Source organism: Sebastes umbrosus, chromosome 12 (assembly GCF_015220745.1).
Source record: "Sebastes umbrosus isolate fSebUmb1 chromosome 12, fSebUmb1.pri, whole genome shotgun sequence".
Lineage (NCBI taxonomy): Eukaryota > Metazoa > Chordata > Actinopteri > Perciformes > Sebastidae > Sebastes > Sebastes umbrosus.
Genome location: NC_051280.1, coordinates 17,364,163 through 17,383,693, shown reverse-complemented (window position 1 = coordinate 17,383,693; position 19,531 = coordinate 17,364,163). Strand labels below are relative to the sequence as shown.

Below are 19,531 nucleotides of genomic sequence, written 5' to 3'. Positions count from 1 at the left end.
TCACATTTGTGGAATATGTTTCTGCACTGATTTACTAAATTTTTCCCCTTTAATTTGTCACGAAATATATACTGCTATATGTTTGAATTGTCTTCCATTGAATTTGAATTTATTGAAAGGATAAGATAGCCCCTTGAGATGTAGCATCTCATTTACAAAGGGGTCCTATAGACACAAATACAAAACACGTACAGACAAAAAAAGATATACAAGAAAAATTGGATACAATGACCATATTTAAATCAATTACATCAGCATAAAGAACAATTGCAAGTTTATATGTAGCACAAATAAACTGAGGATCATAAGTACACACAAATTAAAAACATGAACAGGTTGTTTTAAGATGAGAAAATAAAGATGTCCTGAAGCAACGGAAAGAGGTAATAGATCTCAGAAGAAGAGGAAGATTATTCCAGTCTGATGGAGCTTTGTGTTGGAATAACCTGCATCCAACTTCTTTGAAAATTCTTGGGACAAAGAAAAAGGGATGCTGCATATGTCTGAGTGAATATGAAGATCTACATGGAACCAAAAACTGTTTCAAATAGGAAGGAAAATTAAAATAAGTGATTCATACATGGAACAATGGTGAGTTCTATACAGACACCTCGAGACAAATCTACAAAGAGAATTATATACAACATTAAGGGGCCTTAAGATAAGTGTTAGAGGTGTTTTGATAGACAATGTCAGCATAATAAATAATAGGTAGTATCAACTGAGAAAATTATTCTTTTTCTGACTCTCATTGATTAAATATTAATTAAAAACAATAATAAATTGTGTGTCTTGTGTTGTATTAGCCAGCAGAGGGAGCTCATAGTCTAGCAAAGAGGTTGCCAATGTTTACCATTTAAAGGAATAGGGCTGTGTTTATTTCCAGTTCATTTTTCTGGAGGTTTTCACTCGAAGAAACTCAGTGAGTTTGTAAGTAAAAGCGCCCAAAAAAAGCAACCTGCGTGTAAATGCTCAACACCCACTGGCTCTATTACTTATTATTATGTGTATAGCTGCTGGAAGCACGACCCCTGGGGGCTTTTTCCCTGTAATTTAACCCCTGCGTGTACAGTATGTCTGCCTATATGCAGGCTACCAAAACACCCAAGCAAATCCTGCATCAGTGTGCATGGGAAAGAAAGAAAGGAGATGTTGTGGTGTGGGCTATAGCCTGTGTGAAATCCTGCATGGTCGTGGTCTCTGTGAATGGATGCTTAGCTGGACGAGCTCTGCACGTATTAAAGTTAATCCATCTTTGTGTGTGTTTCAGCCTTGCTCTAGAGAAGGCTGCTGACTGTTTGAGTCACTACAGCTGCTGCTGCTGCTGCTGCTGCTGGCGAAGATTTGCATGAGCTGGAGCACCAACACTTTGCAATCCCCCTCCAGCTCCAACTCCAACTCCAAAATCCAATCTCCATCTTTTCCATCCCTCCCTAGCCATTATTTTATTTACTAAATGCCCATATCCCTCCGCAGGGTCAGAGAGTATTTTGAAGAAATTGTCAAACGGGTTTGCGTTATATTTACATCACATCTTCTTATCGATATTATTACACATATACGCGAATATACCCTTTCTCGACGAACCACATCGATTTGGAAAGATTTGCGTGCCGTAGTTGTGGTAAGAGAGGAGGAGGGAGGTGGATCTACTTTTTTTGAAGAGAAGAGCCTAGGGGGGGGGGGGGTTGTGCTTCGGTGCCCACTTATCATTAGATATGGCCACCGTTATAGAGTACACCGACATCTTCAACTTCATTTTAGTGCTTATTTCTTTGTAATTTCGCACAGTGAAAGGCGAGATGTTGTTTTGGGCAAGCTAATGTTTGTTTTTACATGTCTTTGGAGGCGGTTGTTACTGCGTGGCAGCAGGCAGAAGGCTGGAGAAGTCTCTCCATAAAACTGGCCGTTTGGTCCCGCAGCTTGTCGATGCTGAGGAAGAAAATAGACCCGGTTGCCAACCAACCAAACGGTCGCCAACCAACCCAACGGTTGCTTTTTTTGCGCTGTATATTCGCTGAGGATTCACATTTAAAGTTTACTTTTTGCAGCCGCTTTGGATTTTAATTTGCCTATACGTTAATGGTAAAATGTGTTGGTGCTTGTAGACTTGGGTGGCTAACAACCAACTAGCTATATAACACCCGATAACTCGTGCGACGACAGCTGTCATTGGAGAAAGGAAAGAAAGTGATCCTCCACCACCTCCTCTACATCTACACCACCACCACCACACAACCAACACAAATGCGTGTGCTTTCTGCTGGATTTACATCATCTTGCTTTTCCATCAAATGGGCAAAGTTGGGACTAACATTGCAACGTTGGAATATAATGATATGCGTGATGCATTTGTGAGAACTGCGGTGTTGCTTCATTGGAGAGAGGCTAGCTAGCTTCAACATTTAGCTTTAGCTAGCTTAGCTAGCTTGGTGGGTGATAAAAGTGCGACGTTTTTCATCCACCATCCATCTCCACTCCTCAGTATTTTTGGATATGAAGAGGATAATTCGCTATACATAGGTGCTGGAAAGGTAAGTGAGGTGTTAAGTTGTTTCCCCCAAGCAAGCTATTGTAATATAAAAGCTGAGCAACATTTATTTATCCACCTCCAGTAGTCTTCATGTTGGGGGTTTGTCGCCGCCTTCATGACTCAGACTATTCAACGGAATAGACACGGTTCAACGGGGTGATATAATCAGAGAATAAGAGGGGGTATAGCGTTATATGTTTACAGTTTAACACAATATATGTGAGCAACATACACACACAAGTAATGCTAGTTTATATACCGAAAAGCAGAAATAGAGGCTTACGTCATTGTATATCATTTTCACTTTTTGTGTGTGTGTGTTAGCATTGTAGTTCAACACAGAACTGTTCCGTTTCAGTGAATAGACTGAGCCTTTGTGTGTGTTTGTGTGTGTGTGTGTGTGTGTGTGTGTGCGTGCAGGGGGCTCAAATGATCATCATTGCATTGTACCCAGTACAGTACAGTGTAGTTAAGTTTACCTTCATCCCCCAGACTATTATGTATAACATTAGCTGTGGTACAACAAAAGGCTGTTAGTTACAAGCTTAGTACGATGAGTTGGCCAACTCACTAGACAACGATAGGTAACCTGTTTGCTATGTGAACCTCCTTTTCAAAGTTGTCTTACTGGACTTATGTCGCTCTCCAGTCTGTCATTTTCCAGTTAAAATATGAAAGATGGGATTCATTTCTTTTATGCATTTTCAGTCTCATACAATACAATTTGGTTTCATTGAATAGACTGAGCCTTTGTGTGTGTGTGTGTGTGTGTGTGTGTGTGTGTGTGCAGGGGGCACAAATGATCATCATTGCATGCATTGTACCCAGTTGGGACAGTGTAGTTACGGTTAAGTTTGCCATCATCCCCCAGACTATTATATTTAACATTAGCTGTGGTACAACAAAAAGGCTGAAGCATTCATGTTTTGTGTTAGTTGCAAGCTTAGTGCGATGAGTTGGCCAACTAACCTGTTTGCTATATGAACCTCCTTTTCAAAGTTGTCTTACTGGACTTATGTCGCTCTCTCTAAAGCCCGAATCCAGTCTGCACATTTTCCCAGTTAAAAAATGAAAGATGGGATTCATTTATTTTATGCATTTTCAGTCTCATTCAGAACAGTTCCGTTTCATTGAATAGACCGAGCCTTTGTGTGTGTGTGTGTGTGTGTGTGTGCAGGGGCACAAATGATCATCATTGCATTGTACCCAGTTGTAGTTAAGTTAACCATCATCCCCCAGACTATTATATTTAACATTAGCTGTGTGGTACAACAAAAGGCTGAAGCATTCATGTTTAGTGTTAGTTACAAAGCTAGTACGATGAGTTGGGACAACTAACTGCAACCATAGGTAACCTGTTTGCTATGTGAACCTCCTTTTCAAAGTTGTCTTACTGGACTTATGTCTCTCTAAAGCTGAATCTAGTCTGCACATTTTCCCAGTTGAATATGAAAGATGGGATTCATTTCTTTCTGAATTTTCAGTCTCATTCAGTTAAATGTTGCCAAAAGAAAAAGGCGACAGAGTTAAACACAACAGGCTAGCTTATTGCTAGCCTGTATGCTTTGTGCCCATAGCTGGAGTTAACAAAAGCTAACGTTAGCATGCCTCCCAATTGTGCCTGTGGTGATGGTCGTGACTGCCCAGTAGTTACCCTGATCCTAACCTCAGATGCCCTGTAACAATCAACGTTATTCTCATCACTTTCAGTTGAGGCTTAACCTTCTAGTAAATCTGGTTATAAAATGGTCCTTATCCAACTAATTTTTTGTTACATCACCACTTACAGTGTTTCGGGAAACAGTGCAAGCCCCTGTTTATATCTAAGGCTCACATTCATAATTTCTGAATAATTGCTCTGACAGTCTAACCATTGTAATGACTAATATTTCTTGTGGAGTTTGGTGTTATTGGACCACCATCTGTCCACAGAGCCTGGAGGCCAATATAGACATAAGAGAGAGAGAGAATTACCACAGATCGGCAGTGAAAGATGGTGTCAGTTCCACAATATCTAACAGCTCAAACTGAGACCTCTTCTGCCTCTTTAATTTCTGAAATATTTTTTTAGGCCAAACCACAACACGACCATAGCAGTCATTTTAAATAACTAATGTTCAGGACAAGAAAATGTACTGAAAGCAAATGTATGTAATATGGGGCCAAACAACATATCATCAGCATTGACACGGCATTGTAAAAATTAAGTTACATTGGAAAGGATGCAGTATAATGTAAAATTGGGCCCGCTATAGTTTATAAACCATTTTACTGCTTTACTGAAAATTAATTTTAGTGCAGTTGACTTACTCATGACTCATCCTAAAGATTAGTCACATGTAGTATGATGTAATTGCATTTTGGTACAGAAAAACAAGCTAGCAAGAAGCGGCTTGTAGGGATTTTTGCATCTAAATTTATGAAATTACTACTGGTGGGTGAAAACATGCTACGTCTTCTGTTTTGAAACTAGTTTGCTTTTGAAAAGGATGATGTGGTGCAAAAACTGGCACTCTTTCTGGTAAAGAGGTGGATCTTTGTAAAAAAAAAAAAAAAAAATAGTAGGAGTGTTGGTGAGGTTGATATTATCAAGGACTTGGATTACCCTAGATGTAAACCAAGGTTTCAGTAAACAAGTGGAAAATATGTTTGATCACAGTCAGTCTAGTTATTTAAGGTTTATTAGAGCATATTTATTACAACCCAGCTAGGCGTTACTGGGTTTAATGATATTTTCACATCCATCATACTGCATCACGGACTGCCTGGTCACAAGACTCAATTAACCATAAAACCTTTGATGTTACTGTACAATCATGCATTAGAAATCACGGATCAAAAATGGTTACATTTTTAACCATATTTGATTTAATCTTTATCAGATATTTAAATTTTAAAGCCACGTTCAGCAAGGTTTGAGATTTCATAATAAACTCGCTGACACAGCGAATGATACACAGTTCTTTGGGCTTATCAAACAGTTAACACTAGGTGTGGGGGGAAAAAATCGATTCACCTATGTATTACGTTTCTTTTTTTTTTTTTATGATTCTGAAATCGATTTTTTTAATGCCAGAATCGATATATTTGCTTCATGAGGCTATGCAGAGGTAGAAGGAAGTTACTGCTTTTATTGTTGTAGTTTGAGTAACGTGACGCCTTATCCGTTCCTTATCTGTCAACCAAAACAAACCACAATGAGCCAAAACAAAAAAGCAGAAAATGACGGAGGGTCTGCGTGGATACGACCTGCACCCTCACAATATAAATCCAAAGTGGTAAACACCACACATACTGTAAAGTATGGAAACACTTGGGGTTTCACACATTGTCAGGAAAAGCAGAGCTAGACATCATGGCTAAAGCTGCATGCTAACTCTGTCATGGACAGGAAACGTTATCGTATTGCGGTAACGTGCGGTCAAGCCAGGTCACTCACATCTCCGTGGTCAAATCGGCTGACGCTACAACTGTAGCGCACCCATATACTGACATTTATGTTAAATACAATCAAACGGAGTTAACCATGGATGTATAAAGAAAACGGAGCTGAGGGGAGAGCTAGCGACGGACTTTGCGAAGTTAGATGTGTTCAGCCACAGTACTGCTGTGAAATCGTTTTTTGTATTGACAGTGCTCTCAGTGCTCTTTACAAACTTTTATCATGCAAGAGTTTAGCTCTCAGTAATGAACAAAACACATTAGTAAAAGCTTATCTGTACTGCCTTGTTCAGAGAGGCTTGATGTTCCTGAGGCACTCGTGCAGGCAAACACACTTTTCAAAGCAGCTTGTGCAACACATGAACAGAAGACATACAGACAAGGTGACACATTTAAAAGAAAAACCTGAATAAACGAGTGGAGAAACGCAACAACTGCAGAGACTGTCATAAAGGGCACGAGGGGTCACTGAATGGTCTGAGCATGAAAATTATATGAATTACACGCGGTGCCACATCGTACCACATCTCAACCCGGTTGAACGCCGCCATCAAAATGCTAAATGAAGGAATACCTTTTGGAAGAATAGTGTTCACTATGGTATTGGGGCGGCTGTAGCTCAGTGGGTAGAGTGGTCGTGTAGAAGTGTCCATGAGCGAGACACTGAACCCCAAGTTTCTCCCGAGTGCTTCAGCAGCCCACTGCTCCTGCCCTATGTACAGTATATGATGATTCTATTAAAATTTAGTGAGTAAGATACGTTTGGTAAGTTAAGATTTGTATAAACTGTAAGAAATCCATGGGAAATGGCCAATGGTCAACATTAGGTTTTGATTGTTTAAACCGTCATAACAAGTAGGCGAGTGGGGAAAAATCTTTCACATCAGCCTCTGACTTGTAATTCTGAGTCGGAAATATTGAGAATTTTTTTAAATGACAATATCTCCCACGTGGTGAAAAGAAATGCAGACATGTCAACAAACCGTTGGCAGAATGTCTGCAAAGGCACCATCGCTGGCAGTTGCATCAAACAAAATCCTATATTAACAGAAATGCAATCGATTTGGCTAATTTTAATGGAGCTATACACTGTTTGTATCTGGTTTCATTTAGAAACAAACTGCTACAAATGGGTAACCTAACAAAAGTAGCTAATTTTAGGCTATTAATCTGGTGCGACTACAAGGTAGCACCTTGGAATAATGCGTGAACATTCTGAAGTCTGAATAAGGGGTGTTTTCTCCTGTTCTTACTAGTCTGCAGAATATTCTGCAATGTGTGGATGCAGCATTAGTACTAAATATTCAAAAAGCAGGGTGACTTTTGGAGACAAGTTATACCGGTTGAAATCCCTTGTGAAAAGAAAGCGATGTATTTCCCCACCATCTATAGAATTGCTGGCTGAAAATGCAAAGCTGTTTCTACACAATTCGTTTAGTAAAGGGTGTGAATTTGTTGTTTCTTTTGACCAGAAGAACTCACTCATTTGGTCAACAACAACACTTTGTCACAAAAACTTGTGTAAAGTGTAGAGCATCACAATGTTATCAGTATATGGCAATCACACTGACAGAACAGGCTGGGCAGAAAAAACATAAACCTTTCCTCAATTTCCAAAAGGCGCAATGGAAGAAAGGTTGGTTCCTGTTTTAGACATCTGATTGGACCCCAGGGTATGTGAGAGGGGCAGAGTGGCATGACTTTGCCTCAAGCATAAAATGGGGTTTTCTCTCACTCCAGGGTACGAGTACATCCCATGAGCAAACTGTATAGTCACATACAGCGCAAATAAATTCAATGCAATTTATGCCGCCCCACTGTACAGTCAACTGATTTCAAAGCTTACCAGGAGCTCTAGTAGTTGCTCTTTCTGCTAGGCCCTTTCTTTTTGCCCCTTATTCTGTCCATTAATGAAGCGGAGTAATACAGTACAAGATAACTATTCATTTTTCACTGAAGTTCAAATTTGCCTCAGTTCACCCTAGGGCTGGGTGATAGGGATAAAATCACAATAGCCCATATGACATTTTTTGTAGCCCTATATTGAAAATATGATATAGTACATTTACTGGAAATTCTATTGCGAAACTGTTTAAAATTTGCAGATGGTAATGTTTATTTTTCACTAATCCAGTGAATCAAAGACCTGAAAATAATTCCCCCCGGAGATATTAAAGGGATAAATACCTCAGTGAAATGCTATAGAACAATCTTTGGCAGTCAACAAACCGTCTCATGGTATATTTGTCATTTCACTCAACCCTGGTGTGCAACATAAAGCGAATCTCAATCTGTTTTTCGTTTTGTCGCCAGTGCACTCATGCCAGCTCTTAATTTCCCTTCACATTGTAAAATGCAACTAAAGGGCAGCATTCACCATATTTACCATTGAGCTGTTTGCAGTGGGGTTTCTTTCAGTGGGTGGGTTGCAGCAAATAGGAAACCTGGAGCTGGTGGATTTGGGGTGATTACAGAAGGCTTCCCATGACATGTCCTCTCCTCCTTCTTATCCACTCCTTGATAGCCTGTAAACAGTATGAAAATCAGCACCTGTTTTTCCTCTTACTGTTTGAAAAGTTGAGTTAATTTTCCAAGCACACCTGCCATGTAACACCTATCATGATCTCATCCTTTTTTAAATGTTTTTTTTCAGAATGTCATCAGAGGATAAGACTGTGGAACCCTCTGACCAGGGACCCTCACCGCCCTCCAGCAGTGTAGGGGCCACGTCCACAGGAAGTCCTGCCCATGCAGACAAGCGACCACGTGGCAGGCCGCGCAAGGATGCTGCTGCCATCCTACCCCAGGCACCACCCTCATGCACGTCTAAGAACAGAAAGAAGTAGGTTTGACACTATGTTGGTAGTAACCTCTAAAGCTGGGCATACACTGTACGATTTTAGCCCATTTCTGGCCCCGAGTTTGAGCTGCACGACTCATTTTAGTGTCAGACTGAATTTCAGCTTCGCCAGGCGTCGTTTGCCTTGCAGTGTACGGGGGGCTGAGGACTGATTAACTCCTACCAATTGTCCAACAACCGGGACATGTCAGAAATTTTGATCAGCCATCCACAGGCTCTCACACACAGTTGAAGCAGAACCACGAGCCGATTCCCCAACTTCAGTGCCTTTTCTCCTACAATGTAGGCTACAAAATATATATTAAAATGTAACTAGCTTACCTCCAATTTTCTCTGCAAAATGGACAAACCATACTGTCTGCCATACACGTCTTCCTAGCCACCAGCGAGTCCATATACACCGGCACCTTTTTTTTAGACGTTTCAGCAGACAGGATGGCACAAATGATCAAGGCAGACCATTTCTGCTTGTTAGCATTGTGACCTGTACATATCTCTGCTAGCAAACAAACTGTACCTGCCTCGGAGCTTTCAAACAAATCTTTATTGACAACTGTCAACAGCCAGAACGGCCTGTATCGGCCAACGGGCCGTGTTTTTAGTTTTTTCTATTTTACGTGTACATCGTGAGCACTCAGGTTGTGGCTGACGATCGGACCGTACAGTGTGAGCACATAAATGATGAGATTTGGCTTTACATCGCAAACGATTTACTCGTACAGTAGGAGTAGGAATTACACAACATGTCTAAAATCGTATAGTGTATGCCCAGCTTTCTGCTATGTTCTCACAACGAGCGACAAAAGCAACAAAACAGCCAAGCGTAGCCAGCTACATTGTGGGCGAGTTGCCGTTGAAGGGTTGCTCAAGTGCTCGTTGACATACTTATGTCGTTAAATCGCACTGAGAACTTGCTAACGGCATTTTCTTTGACTGAATGTAACAGGGTGAAACAAAAAAATATGATTTGCTTCGCACATCATTGGAGCGTTGAAATAAGTTGAGACCATCTGAACTGTGATTTGTAGCGTGTCACGCCCGTCCCACAGCAACAAGTGTGGGGCATCAGTTTGTAGCTTAATTTCACCAGCTTCCGTTGAAAATGATTTGTAACCATGGGTTAACTGGACTACAGACAAGCTTAAAAAAAAAAAAAAAAACATGATCTTGCTTTGCATTATGGTGTTCCTTACCTCCACAACATCTGCTAGTGCTACAAGGTAGAACTCGTAGGCGTGTGTTTATTATTACTTATTCGGTTGTTTTATTTTTCCAAAAAATATCCTCCTGTGAGTAAACTAAGTCATAGTGCATAGTACACGGTTATGAGGCAGCACCAAAACCATATCATGAAATATGAATAATCTGGGATTGTTTAATTTCAACACAAAATAAATGTCAACACAGTCCCTGTTTTGTACAAGAAGTTGTAATCAGGAAGTATCTTTTAAAAATGAGGATAGACAGGAAGGCAGTCCAGGCACTCCAAAATACTAGAACAAGTGGCAATGCAGAAGGAAATATATTAAAAAGCCTTGATTGTCGTGGCTAAATCATTAAAAAAGCCAACATGTTTCGACCACTGTAGGTCTTCATCAGGGCTTTCAACAAAACCTTATCTTTAAAAAATATCTAAGTGTTTGTTCCTTTCTTTTTACACATATAAAATGTTTTTAAAAGAAAATATGAAGTAGAATTGCCTAAAAACCTTCCAGGGGCTTGAAAAGTGGCATTCTCCAGCCAGTATATTACAGGAAATAATTACAGCAAAGTTATTATGTAATACACAATTTGTATGCATCTATCAATGATTTTAGACAGTAAAAACGGAGACATAGTTTAGCATAGTACTTGACAATAGTAATGCAATGGAAGATATCAAAACAAGACCCTCAGTCATTACGTCTGGCTGTCTTAATTTCTCAGAACTTGTGTAACCAAGTTTATTATATGTAGCAATATTTATTGTGCTCTTGGTAAAATACAGAATATTTGTTGATGTTTTGGGCATTGCCGTTAGCTGTTCGAAACCGGTCATGTTTTGGTCACTTAGTTGGCATCAGATTTTTGATAAAATGTCCTGATTGCAATTATGATTATAAGTTATCTAGGGGTGTTTAACTGTTCTGCAGCAGCTTCCACAGAAATGTCTTCTGAAGCGTTATACAAGGTGCCTGGCCTCTTTGTGACTTCCATAGCAACATATAATGCAGCTTAGAGCTGCTCTGTAATATAATGCCCGCAAGGTTCTTAACTCTCTCCTTAGTCTGTCCTCTCAATCAATCTTAATACCCTGCTCCCAATGGATCGTTTAATCTGTAAGCATCCAGACGATGGTTAATGCCACAGTGGAACGATGACCTGGTGGTGCACCCTTCAATTGCTTCACGTTGATGAACCAGTAAAGAACAAACCATCAGCAGAAATGTGTTTTTCTTTTTGTAGTTATTTTTATTGTCTTAATGGTCAGTCAGTGTTGTCATGCTCAGAACTGAGACCTTAGTTGCGTGTGTAAAAACAGTTTTTGTTAAGGCTGTAGAGAGCTGTATAGCTCAACAATTGATGCCACAATTATTTATCCCATCTCAGATTTCATTGAATTACATCCATACAACGTCCCACTCCACCAACTCTCTTTGCGGATGGACCTCAGGTTGTACCGTCTTTCAGCCAATTCAATACACCCTAATTTCACTATTGGTCATTAAAACAATAAGCTAATGGGTGGCAGGTCCTCCTGGCTTAAAACTACCTGTTTGGCAGTGAACTTCACAGAGCTGTGAATTATCCTCATAGCACAATCTTGTGTTCAGACCAACTGGCTTCCTCTTCTAATGGATATAAACAGTGTGTGTATAAATATTAAAATGACCATTGTTAAGTGTTAAAAGCCAGTTTGCTTGTGACAAAGGAGGATGTGTCAGAAATCGCTCTTGTAGACCTGGTTGTTGGAATTTACTAGATTTGCCCACGCTCCATCTGCTAGTTAGTCCATTTCAGAGCAGTGTGATCCTTTTTCAGGTTTTCCAGGCAGCACGCTGCTAGCTGGAACTACTTACCACAGCATTATTTTCACCTTTTCTTTTTTCTCTCTCTCTCTCTCTTTCTCCCTGTGGTGGGACTGTGGGGGGGATAAGTTGTGCAGGGTATGGGGTTGAATGTTAGTCTTGAGCGTTTGTCAGTGAAATAACTGGCTGTCTTCATGCTGAAATTTGATGCCTTTAGCGTAGTTATATATAATTACAATTGAATATTGTGTAGCAGTCTCTGTAAAGACGTCACCACCACCAACTACTCTGTGTGTAATACACCAGATTGTGTTCACGTAGATGAAAATGTCACACACGGCTAATTTTTGCATTTGGATTTGCCTTCTGGAATCAGTAGCCCACTTAAATGTCATTAGCTATAGATGGTAAAAGTGTTTGCTGTGAACATGAAGAGGAAAAGCCTGTGAGACAGAAGGTGTGGTACTCAAAACATGAGCATGATAGTATATGACCGAAAATATATAAATGGTTTGTTGCTCTGCTGTAAACATGGTTAGATTGGTCCTGGTGCATAGCCGTGTGCAAGTTTACATGCCTCTGACCTCTGTGTTGTGCTGATCTGGCGAAGTATAGTTTCAAAAATGTATATAATCACAATCTTGTCTGTTTAGACCGATGATTAGCAAATTGATGAATTGCAATCAAATAGGGATTTCAGGATACCAAAAATGTAGTAGTCAATATCTACACTAGTGAAATTCCTTGATTCTCGATCCGATACCACGGTATAAAATAAATCAATAAACACTTGGACCTAGTGTTAGGAAGTTAAACAGGTCATAAGTCCCTCTCTAATTTTTTGTTGCTGTGAAAACATTGCCTTCAATATTTATTCAAATTTCTCACCAAAAATGACCTTTTCCAAGAATACATTTGAACACATCATGATAACATTACAATTAACTTCGTCTCATACTCGCTTTTACTGAATAGAGCTTGAACGCATCATGAAACTCAATGCAACCTCCTTACTGCGTCCTTTCGGATTTCAGACTCCGTTAGTCTCGAGCTTTGACGGTACCTACTGTACCTGCAATACTGTAGAAAAACGAGTACCGCCACATTTTCAGAATTTTGGCATTAACTTGGTACCGAAGTCGGTAGTCATGACATCCCTAGCATCAAATATTTATTCTAATGTATTTAACTGCATTAGGCAAATGCAGAAATCCCCAAATAGCCCACTAAATAAGGAATAATCTCACAACATTATTCATATTCAACATTAATTATTATTAGTTATTCTCAGACAGATATCGCTGTTTGTTATGTGTAGAGGTGCGTGTGTTTACAGTAGTGTGACAGCGGCACTGTCCCGGGCACTGAAACTGGGGAGATGGATACAGACAGAAGAACATGTCAGCCTGCTGCGCTGCGCCGCAAAGCTTCTAATACCTTCGAATATTTTTCACCGAAGCTTCGAAGCCCAAAAAATGGTATTCAGGACAGGCCTAAACTGCATATTGATCAGTTGTCATTTTTGATTCTTTAGTTTGCCAGTGCAGATGACACACATAACTAAGTTGTTGCAGTTGTTTTTCTAGGTTTATTTTTCTAATATCACATAAAGCCATCAATTATTATAAATAATCATTATTCAGATTCTGTCATGCACAAATGTCATTATGATCCATGAGCTCTCTGTTAGTTTCCACCTTATTAAGATATTTATGTTTGATTCGAGCTTACAGGTAATTATGTTTTCAGCCAAGGTTTGCTAGAGGCCTCCTCTGTCATTCTTGGGTTGTTCCTTATCTTGACATGGAAGCCATTTAGAGGGAGGGGTTGATTTGGCATGCAGCCATTTGTGATTTTTCTCTCCAGTGGCACCGAAAATTACCCCCCATCTCTCCATCTCCTCCCTCACTGCCACCCCCCTGTATCCTCCCAAGTACCCATGAGACACGCTGCTCTCATTTGGCCTGCGTTTTCTCTACCCACTTAGCATGCTAACAATTGATGTTGCTATTTAATTTGTATCCATGACAATTATTCCCTCCACACGGCGCTTCCAAGATTAGTTTAACAGAGCTCCCATTGGAGGATGCTGACACTGACAGATCTTTCCACACTGTGTGTGTGTGCGTGCGTGCGTGCGTGCGTGCGTGCGCGCGCGCGCGCGCGTGCTCATCTGTATGAGTTGGCACACAGGCATATGGTTGTCTGATTTGCTGACATGGCACATTTAGTAAGATATGGGAAGGGTTGCACTTTCTTTATGGTTATATTTTAATTTTATTGTTTTAAAATTGTGATGACGTCTTTTAAGAGATGACACAGGGAACTGGGGAAAATGCTAAGATTACATTTAACATGGCACTCTAGAGAGAAAATGTTGAACAGGAGCAGTAATGAGAGATTTTTGGGTCACTCAACAGGAGGTAGACACATGAGAAGGGATACCCTGATCAAGTTTTTTTTTTTTGCCTTGGATCTCATTCCAAGTCTTTTTATAATAATGAGTATTTGCCAATACACAGTTCTGAACCGATACTTGCGTTTCGACCGGCAAACTATAGCTGCAAACCAGTTGACTACAGCACGATGTTTGAACACTGAATTAAGATATGTAATTAGTGCTGTCAAAGTTAACGCTATAATACCGCGTTAACGCAAATTTGTTTTAATTCAACTTGTGATTTTTAGATTGTAGCAGGCTCAGTTTTTAAGCTAGAGTGAAAATACTGTCACCATATGAAACTAACCTAAGGAATTCATTGGTATCAACTAGGGGTGTGACGAAATATCGAGCCACGAAATATCGTGATATAAAAATGTGACGATATGCATCGTCAAGACGAAAAACTGAATCAGGGCTTAATACGTACATACAGGCTCCGGGGTTAGAGCTGCAGCCTCTTCCTGCTGCTCTGCAAGGCCTATGGAAGGAGGCTGAGTACGCATCATATCTTTGGGGTACAACACATGCACAGTAAAATCTGGTCTGCCCTCGCCGAAATTGAACCAATCGCAACGCACGGCCGCAGCTTCAGTTACACTGCGCATGTGTCATACCCAAAGAGCCATGTCCGCCCGTGACCCAAGGCCTATGGAAAGGAGGCTGGGTCACGCATCATCAATGCGTCATATCTCCGGGGGTACAACAGGTGCGCAGTAAAATCTGGTCTGCACTCGCCCAAATTGAGCCAATCGCAACACACGACTGCAGCTTCAGTTACACTGTATTGTACCCCATACCCCAAGACCCATGTCCGCCCGTGACCCAGCCTCCTTTCCATAGGCCTTGCCGTGACCCAGCCTCCTTTCCATGTCTGTGTCGGAGCTCCACACACATCAACACACACAGCGCAGTCAGTGAACAGTTGATCAGAGAGGCCGCGGTGGAGACGAGTTGATGCTCGTTGCTGTAAGTTAGTGCAATAAAACTTTGCAAGTGTAAAGCCAAGATACGTTATTACACCTGTTCAGCAAGCATAAACACGATGAACCAGTTAAACATATAGGAAAGCAATGTTTCAATCTGCTCTGTCTGCTGTTTCTCATCCATCGCTGCTGTTTACACAAGCTCAGCACGTTAGCTCGCCAGCTAACTGTAAACACGTGTAAGTTATTTAGTTGAGTTGTGAATGACTAGTTCCCTCTAGTAAGCCGTGTTTCAGTGTATGTGTCCGGGGAGCTTATTGTGAAGGGAGGAACGGAAGACGTGAAGCGGTGAAGCGCTGTTATTGACAAGGTTCCAGACTACGGAGCCTCCGTGTTATTAATTTATTATCTTCATAAAGTATAGGAGCAGCGTAACCCTCGGCTACACAAGACTGAAACTAAAGCTGGCGGTAGGCTGTGTAGTCTAACTGTTTAGGTTGGTTTGTCATGTATCTTACTGGTAAACTTATCAGCTGGCTGAGACAAAGCCCCCCCCCACCAGCCCTAACGTTACCTGAAGCAGTGAGTGACATCAGCAGAGGACAGGAGGAAGGACTGATACGGACTGATGGAGGACAGAGGACAGGAGAAAGGACTGATACTAACTGATGGAGGACAGAGGACAGGAGGAAGGACTGATACTAACTGATGGAGGAGAAAGGACAGGAGGAAGGACTGATACTGACTAATGGAGGAGAAAGGACAGGAGGAAGGACTGATACCATAAAAATGGAACTATAGGGCAAACAACAGCCTTGTTTTGCATTTTGTGTCTTTTGAATAAAAGGCTACTTTTTCAGTCATATTTTCATTCAAGTTTTGTTAAAATTATTGTTATAATATCGTATTGTATCGAGATTGGGAACCCAATATTGTGTATCGTATCGTGAGCTGAGTGAATCGTCACACCCCTAGTACCAACCATGTCATACTATACTGTCACGAAGGAGGCTAACTAACGCTTTAAACTTGCGCTTAACTTTGGTGAGGAAAAACTGTCATGGCCATTTGTCAAGGGGTCCCTTGACCTCTGACCTCAAGATATGTGAATGAAAATGGGTTCTATGGGTACCCACGAGTCTCCCCTTTACAGATATATCTTGACACATGAGAGGTCAAGACACCCCTTTGAAAATCGCCCATGCCAGTTTTTCCTCGACAAAATGTAGTGTAACTGATATGATGAATGACATGATTGGTACCAATGGATTCCTTAGGTTTTCTAGTTTCATATGATACCAGTATCTTCACTCTAACTTGAAATCTCAGCCCACAACAACCTCTGAAATACAGAATAGCGGCTGGGGCCCCCAGTTTTAAGGGGTTTTAATTGATTTCCAATAATAAATACAGTATGTACATACATTTGCATAAAGCAAGCATATTTGCCCGTTCCCATGTTGATAAGAGTAAATGTGCAATTAATTTGCGATTAACCCACACAAACCCGCAGTCCTGAAAACAACATCACATTATTACGAATGTTGTACATACGTACGTACCCAGCTGTGATGCTTGTGACTTATATTTCAATTTGAAGCAAAACAAGCCTTCTTTTCAGAGGTTCAAAGTGCCCTGTTCTACACACACATGTGGCTACAGTAGCTTTCTGCCAACAGTTAGAGTAGCTGTCGATTACATATGAGAATGAGAGGTAGTAGCTTTGTTTTTTTTAATGGGCTGGCATGTCCATGCATTCAGAGATTTATCTAAGTATCTGTAATCCACTGTAATTTTATTCCATTGCGAGTAATCATTAGAACAGTAGGGTTGTTATTGTACCTATCCATAACCTGACGCGCCACATGGTTTGTTACAGCTGAGAAGCCGTCATTGGAAACTGTTTGGAAAAAGGCAGGCACTTTCAAAAAATAATTGGCAGGTGATCGGATGAACCATCCGTCAATCAAACTCTTGCCCAAGCCCGTCAGGAGAAGAGCGAAAACATCTTTTCCATCGAGAAAAGCCTACAGTGCTGTTCTTTGCTCTTCCTTTAATGAAAAATACTGTCCAGTTCTGATAAAACTGATGCTATTGCAGCACGCTAACCTCTTCAGGAGCCGCCGTTTTTGTTTAAAACGAACAGCCTCCTCTCCACGTCACGTCAAACACACCTAAGCCACGCCAGTAGTTCCTCACAGGGCGCTGATTGGTCCAGTTAGTGGCTTGCCGGACATTAACGCATTACTTGAAACCTGACGAAATGGATTGTCCATGGAAGGGAAACCTATCCATGGACTTTCCTTGACCACACTGAAAGTAGAATGAAAGCAGATCTTGCATAAATATGTTTTTCATGTACTTTTAATTTTGAAATAATAACAAAAAAGACTAAAACGTGTTGGAAAATTAATGCTCTGTGTTGTCTTCTCTGCATCATTGGTAATTTCCAAAGCTTTAATGCCCATTTTATTGGGATGTGATATACATCACAGCCCCTAATGACTACGCAAACAACCCTAAGGATATGTCTATTCAGGGATACCAAACATGACTCATGCACATTCATTAGATATTTGTTTTTGTGCTGTCTGAAATTACAGAGCTATTATCATATAATAAGTAATGTCTGCACTCTTATTTGAATTTCAACGAGCGCATATTCAATTAGACTCTAATGAGTCGTCATCTCTCCAGGGACTGTAAATGATAAAGGTATTTGTTCAATTGTGTGAGCAACAGTACATTTTGATTCATTAGAACTCTGTTACCCACATGGACATAGTCATTTATGTATGGATGATGTTGTATAAATACCATAGTGCCTCTTTACTTTCTTTACCTGAATCTTTAGAGCAGAGTTAACCAGATTGGCCTGCCTCCATCTTTAAACTCCACATACTACCAGTCTGTATTGTACACCCCCCCCCACCACCACCACTCGTCCGCCATGCCCAGCGCCTTGAGTGCCTCCATTAAAAATCAGTGACAGCTGTGACTATATTTAACTAATTCATGACCGCACTGCCAACCCCCCCCCCTCTCCTGAGGCAAACCCGGGCACTTTTTCTTGTCTTGTTCTTTTTCACTGCCTCTGTTTATTTGTTTGTGTCTCTTCCTCACCCTAGGGGTCGCACCAGAGGGAGGGTTGTTGTGGATGAGGAGGACAGCATGGATGGGACTGAGATAACAGAGTCCATAGGCCCTCAGGACACAGGTGAGACTTTGCAATTCCCCTTTTTTTGATCCATTATGTACACGTTGGTTACGTTGGGGAGTGATGTAAGACTTGGACTTGGGCATCCAGGCAGCCTCATGCAGAGAGTGCTTCAAAAGGGTATTTCAGTAAAGGTAGAAGAGGAGTCTCCCTCTCCTGGAGAAGGATGGATGAGAGCTTTTTCTTGGCACCCCATGCTTCTACTTCAGGGCTATAATTGAAAGGGTTTAGCTTGAGCTGTGAAGCTGCAGTGGGTGTGTATATTTTTTTTTCTCCCCTTACTGCTTCCATCTCTCCTCCCGCTCCGAGATTGGCATTGAGGTGCAGTGGGAAAGAGCCCTAGGCTAATGCCCTCTAAAAGCTTTTTAAAATCCCATCAGTCTCTCCAGACCCATTTATGTGCTTTTTTATGTGTGTACATCACATCACGTGACCATGCCTCCCATTCTCATACATCTCAGTGCTGCCCTGTTGCTGTGCTGGAGATATTGGGGAATGAAATTCTGCCAGTGGCTAGCTTTAATTCTATTAGCTGTGCCAGTAGGCAATTATTAGGAGTTTTAAAACAGTATGATTTTTATTTTCTTCGTAGTTATTTTTGTTTAGAAAAACAGAGCATGCAAGTTTTGCTTTTGCCGTCTAATCCCATGTCTACAAAAACCCAGTTTTTCTCTGAGTTGCTCTCTCTGCCTCCAGGCGCCAAAATGAAATCTACAATTTCTATACAGTCTTGTCCCAGAAGTGATGTGTTTGCAGCTGAGGTCAACCAGTATATCTGTATGTCTGTGCTTTGAAAAGGTTAAGATGTGGGTTTAGGGCTGGGCAATATGAAGATATATATCTTCAAAACGATAAAAAAATGTCTATTGTATATATTTTTCTTTATCATTTCTATCGTGATATAGGTAATTTCACTTAAAATAGTTATATTCATTTTGCACTCAATGTCTTAAAATGAGAAAGTACTTTTTGTTTGTCAAATATTTAATTCACAGAGGAGTATACAAAAATAGGCTTTACCATGAGGTTATTTCATATAGACTATTTATTTATTGAATTACCAGAGAACATAACTAAAGCTATATTGTGATGTACAGTATATCGCT

General features: G+C 40.7%; 1 protein-coding gene across 7 annotated transcripts in view; it reads left to right on the top strand.

Moving 5' to 3' along the window:
* Positions 1-1,701: 1,701 nt before the first annotated feature.
* Positions 1,702-19,531, top strand: part of kmt2cb (lysine (K)-specific methyltransferase 2Cb) — a 78,417-nt gene continuing 60,587 nt past the window's right edge. For all 7 annotated transcript variants that reach the window (XM_037788119.1, XM_037788122.1, XM_037788123.1 and 4 more), the window contains exons 1-3: positions 1,702-2,534; positions 8,628-8,816; positions 18,337-18,425. In XM_037788119.1, the coding sequence (XP_037644047.1) occupies positions 8,629-8,816; positions 18,337-18,425 (277 nt within the window). In that variant the 5' untranslated portion in view covers positions 1,702-2,534; position 8,628. The remainder of the gene's footprint in view (positions 2,535-8,627; positions 8,817-18,336; positions 18,426-19,531) is intronic.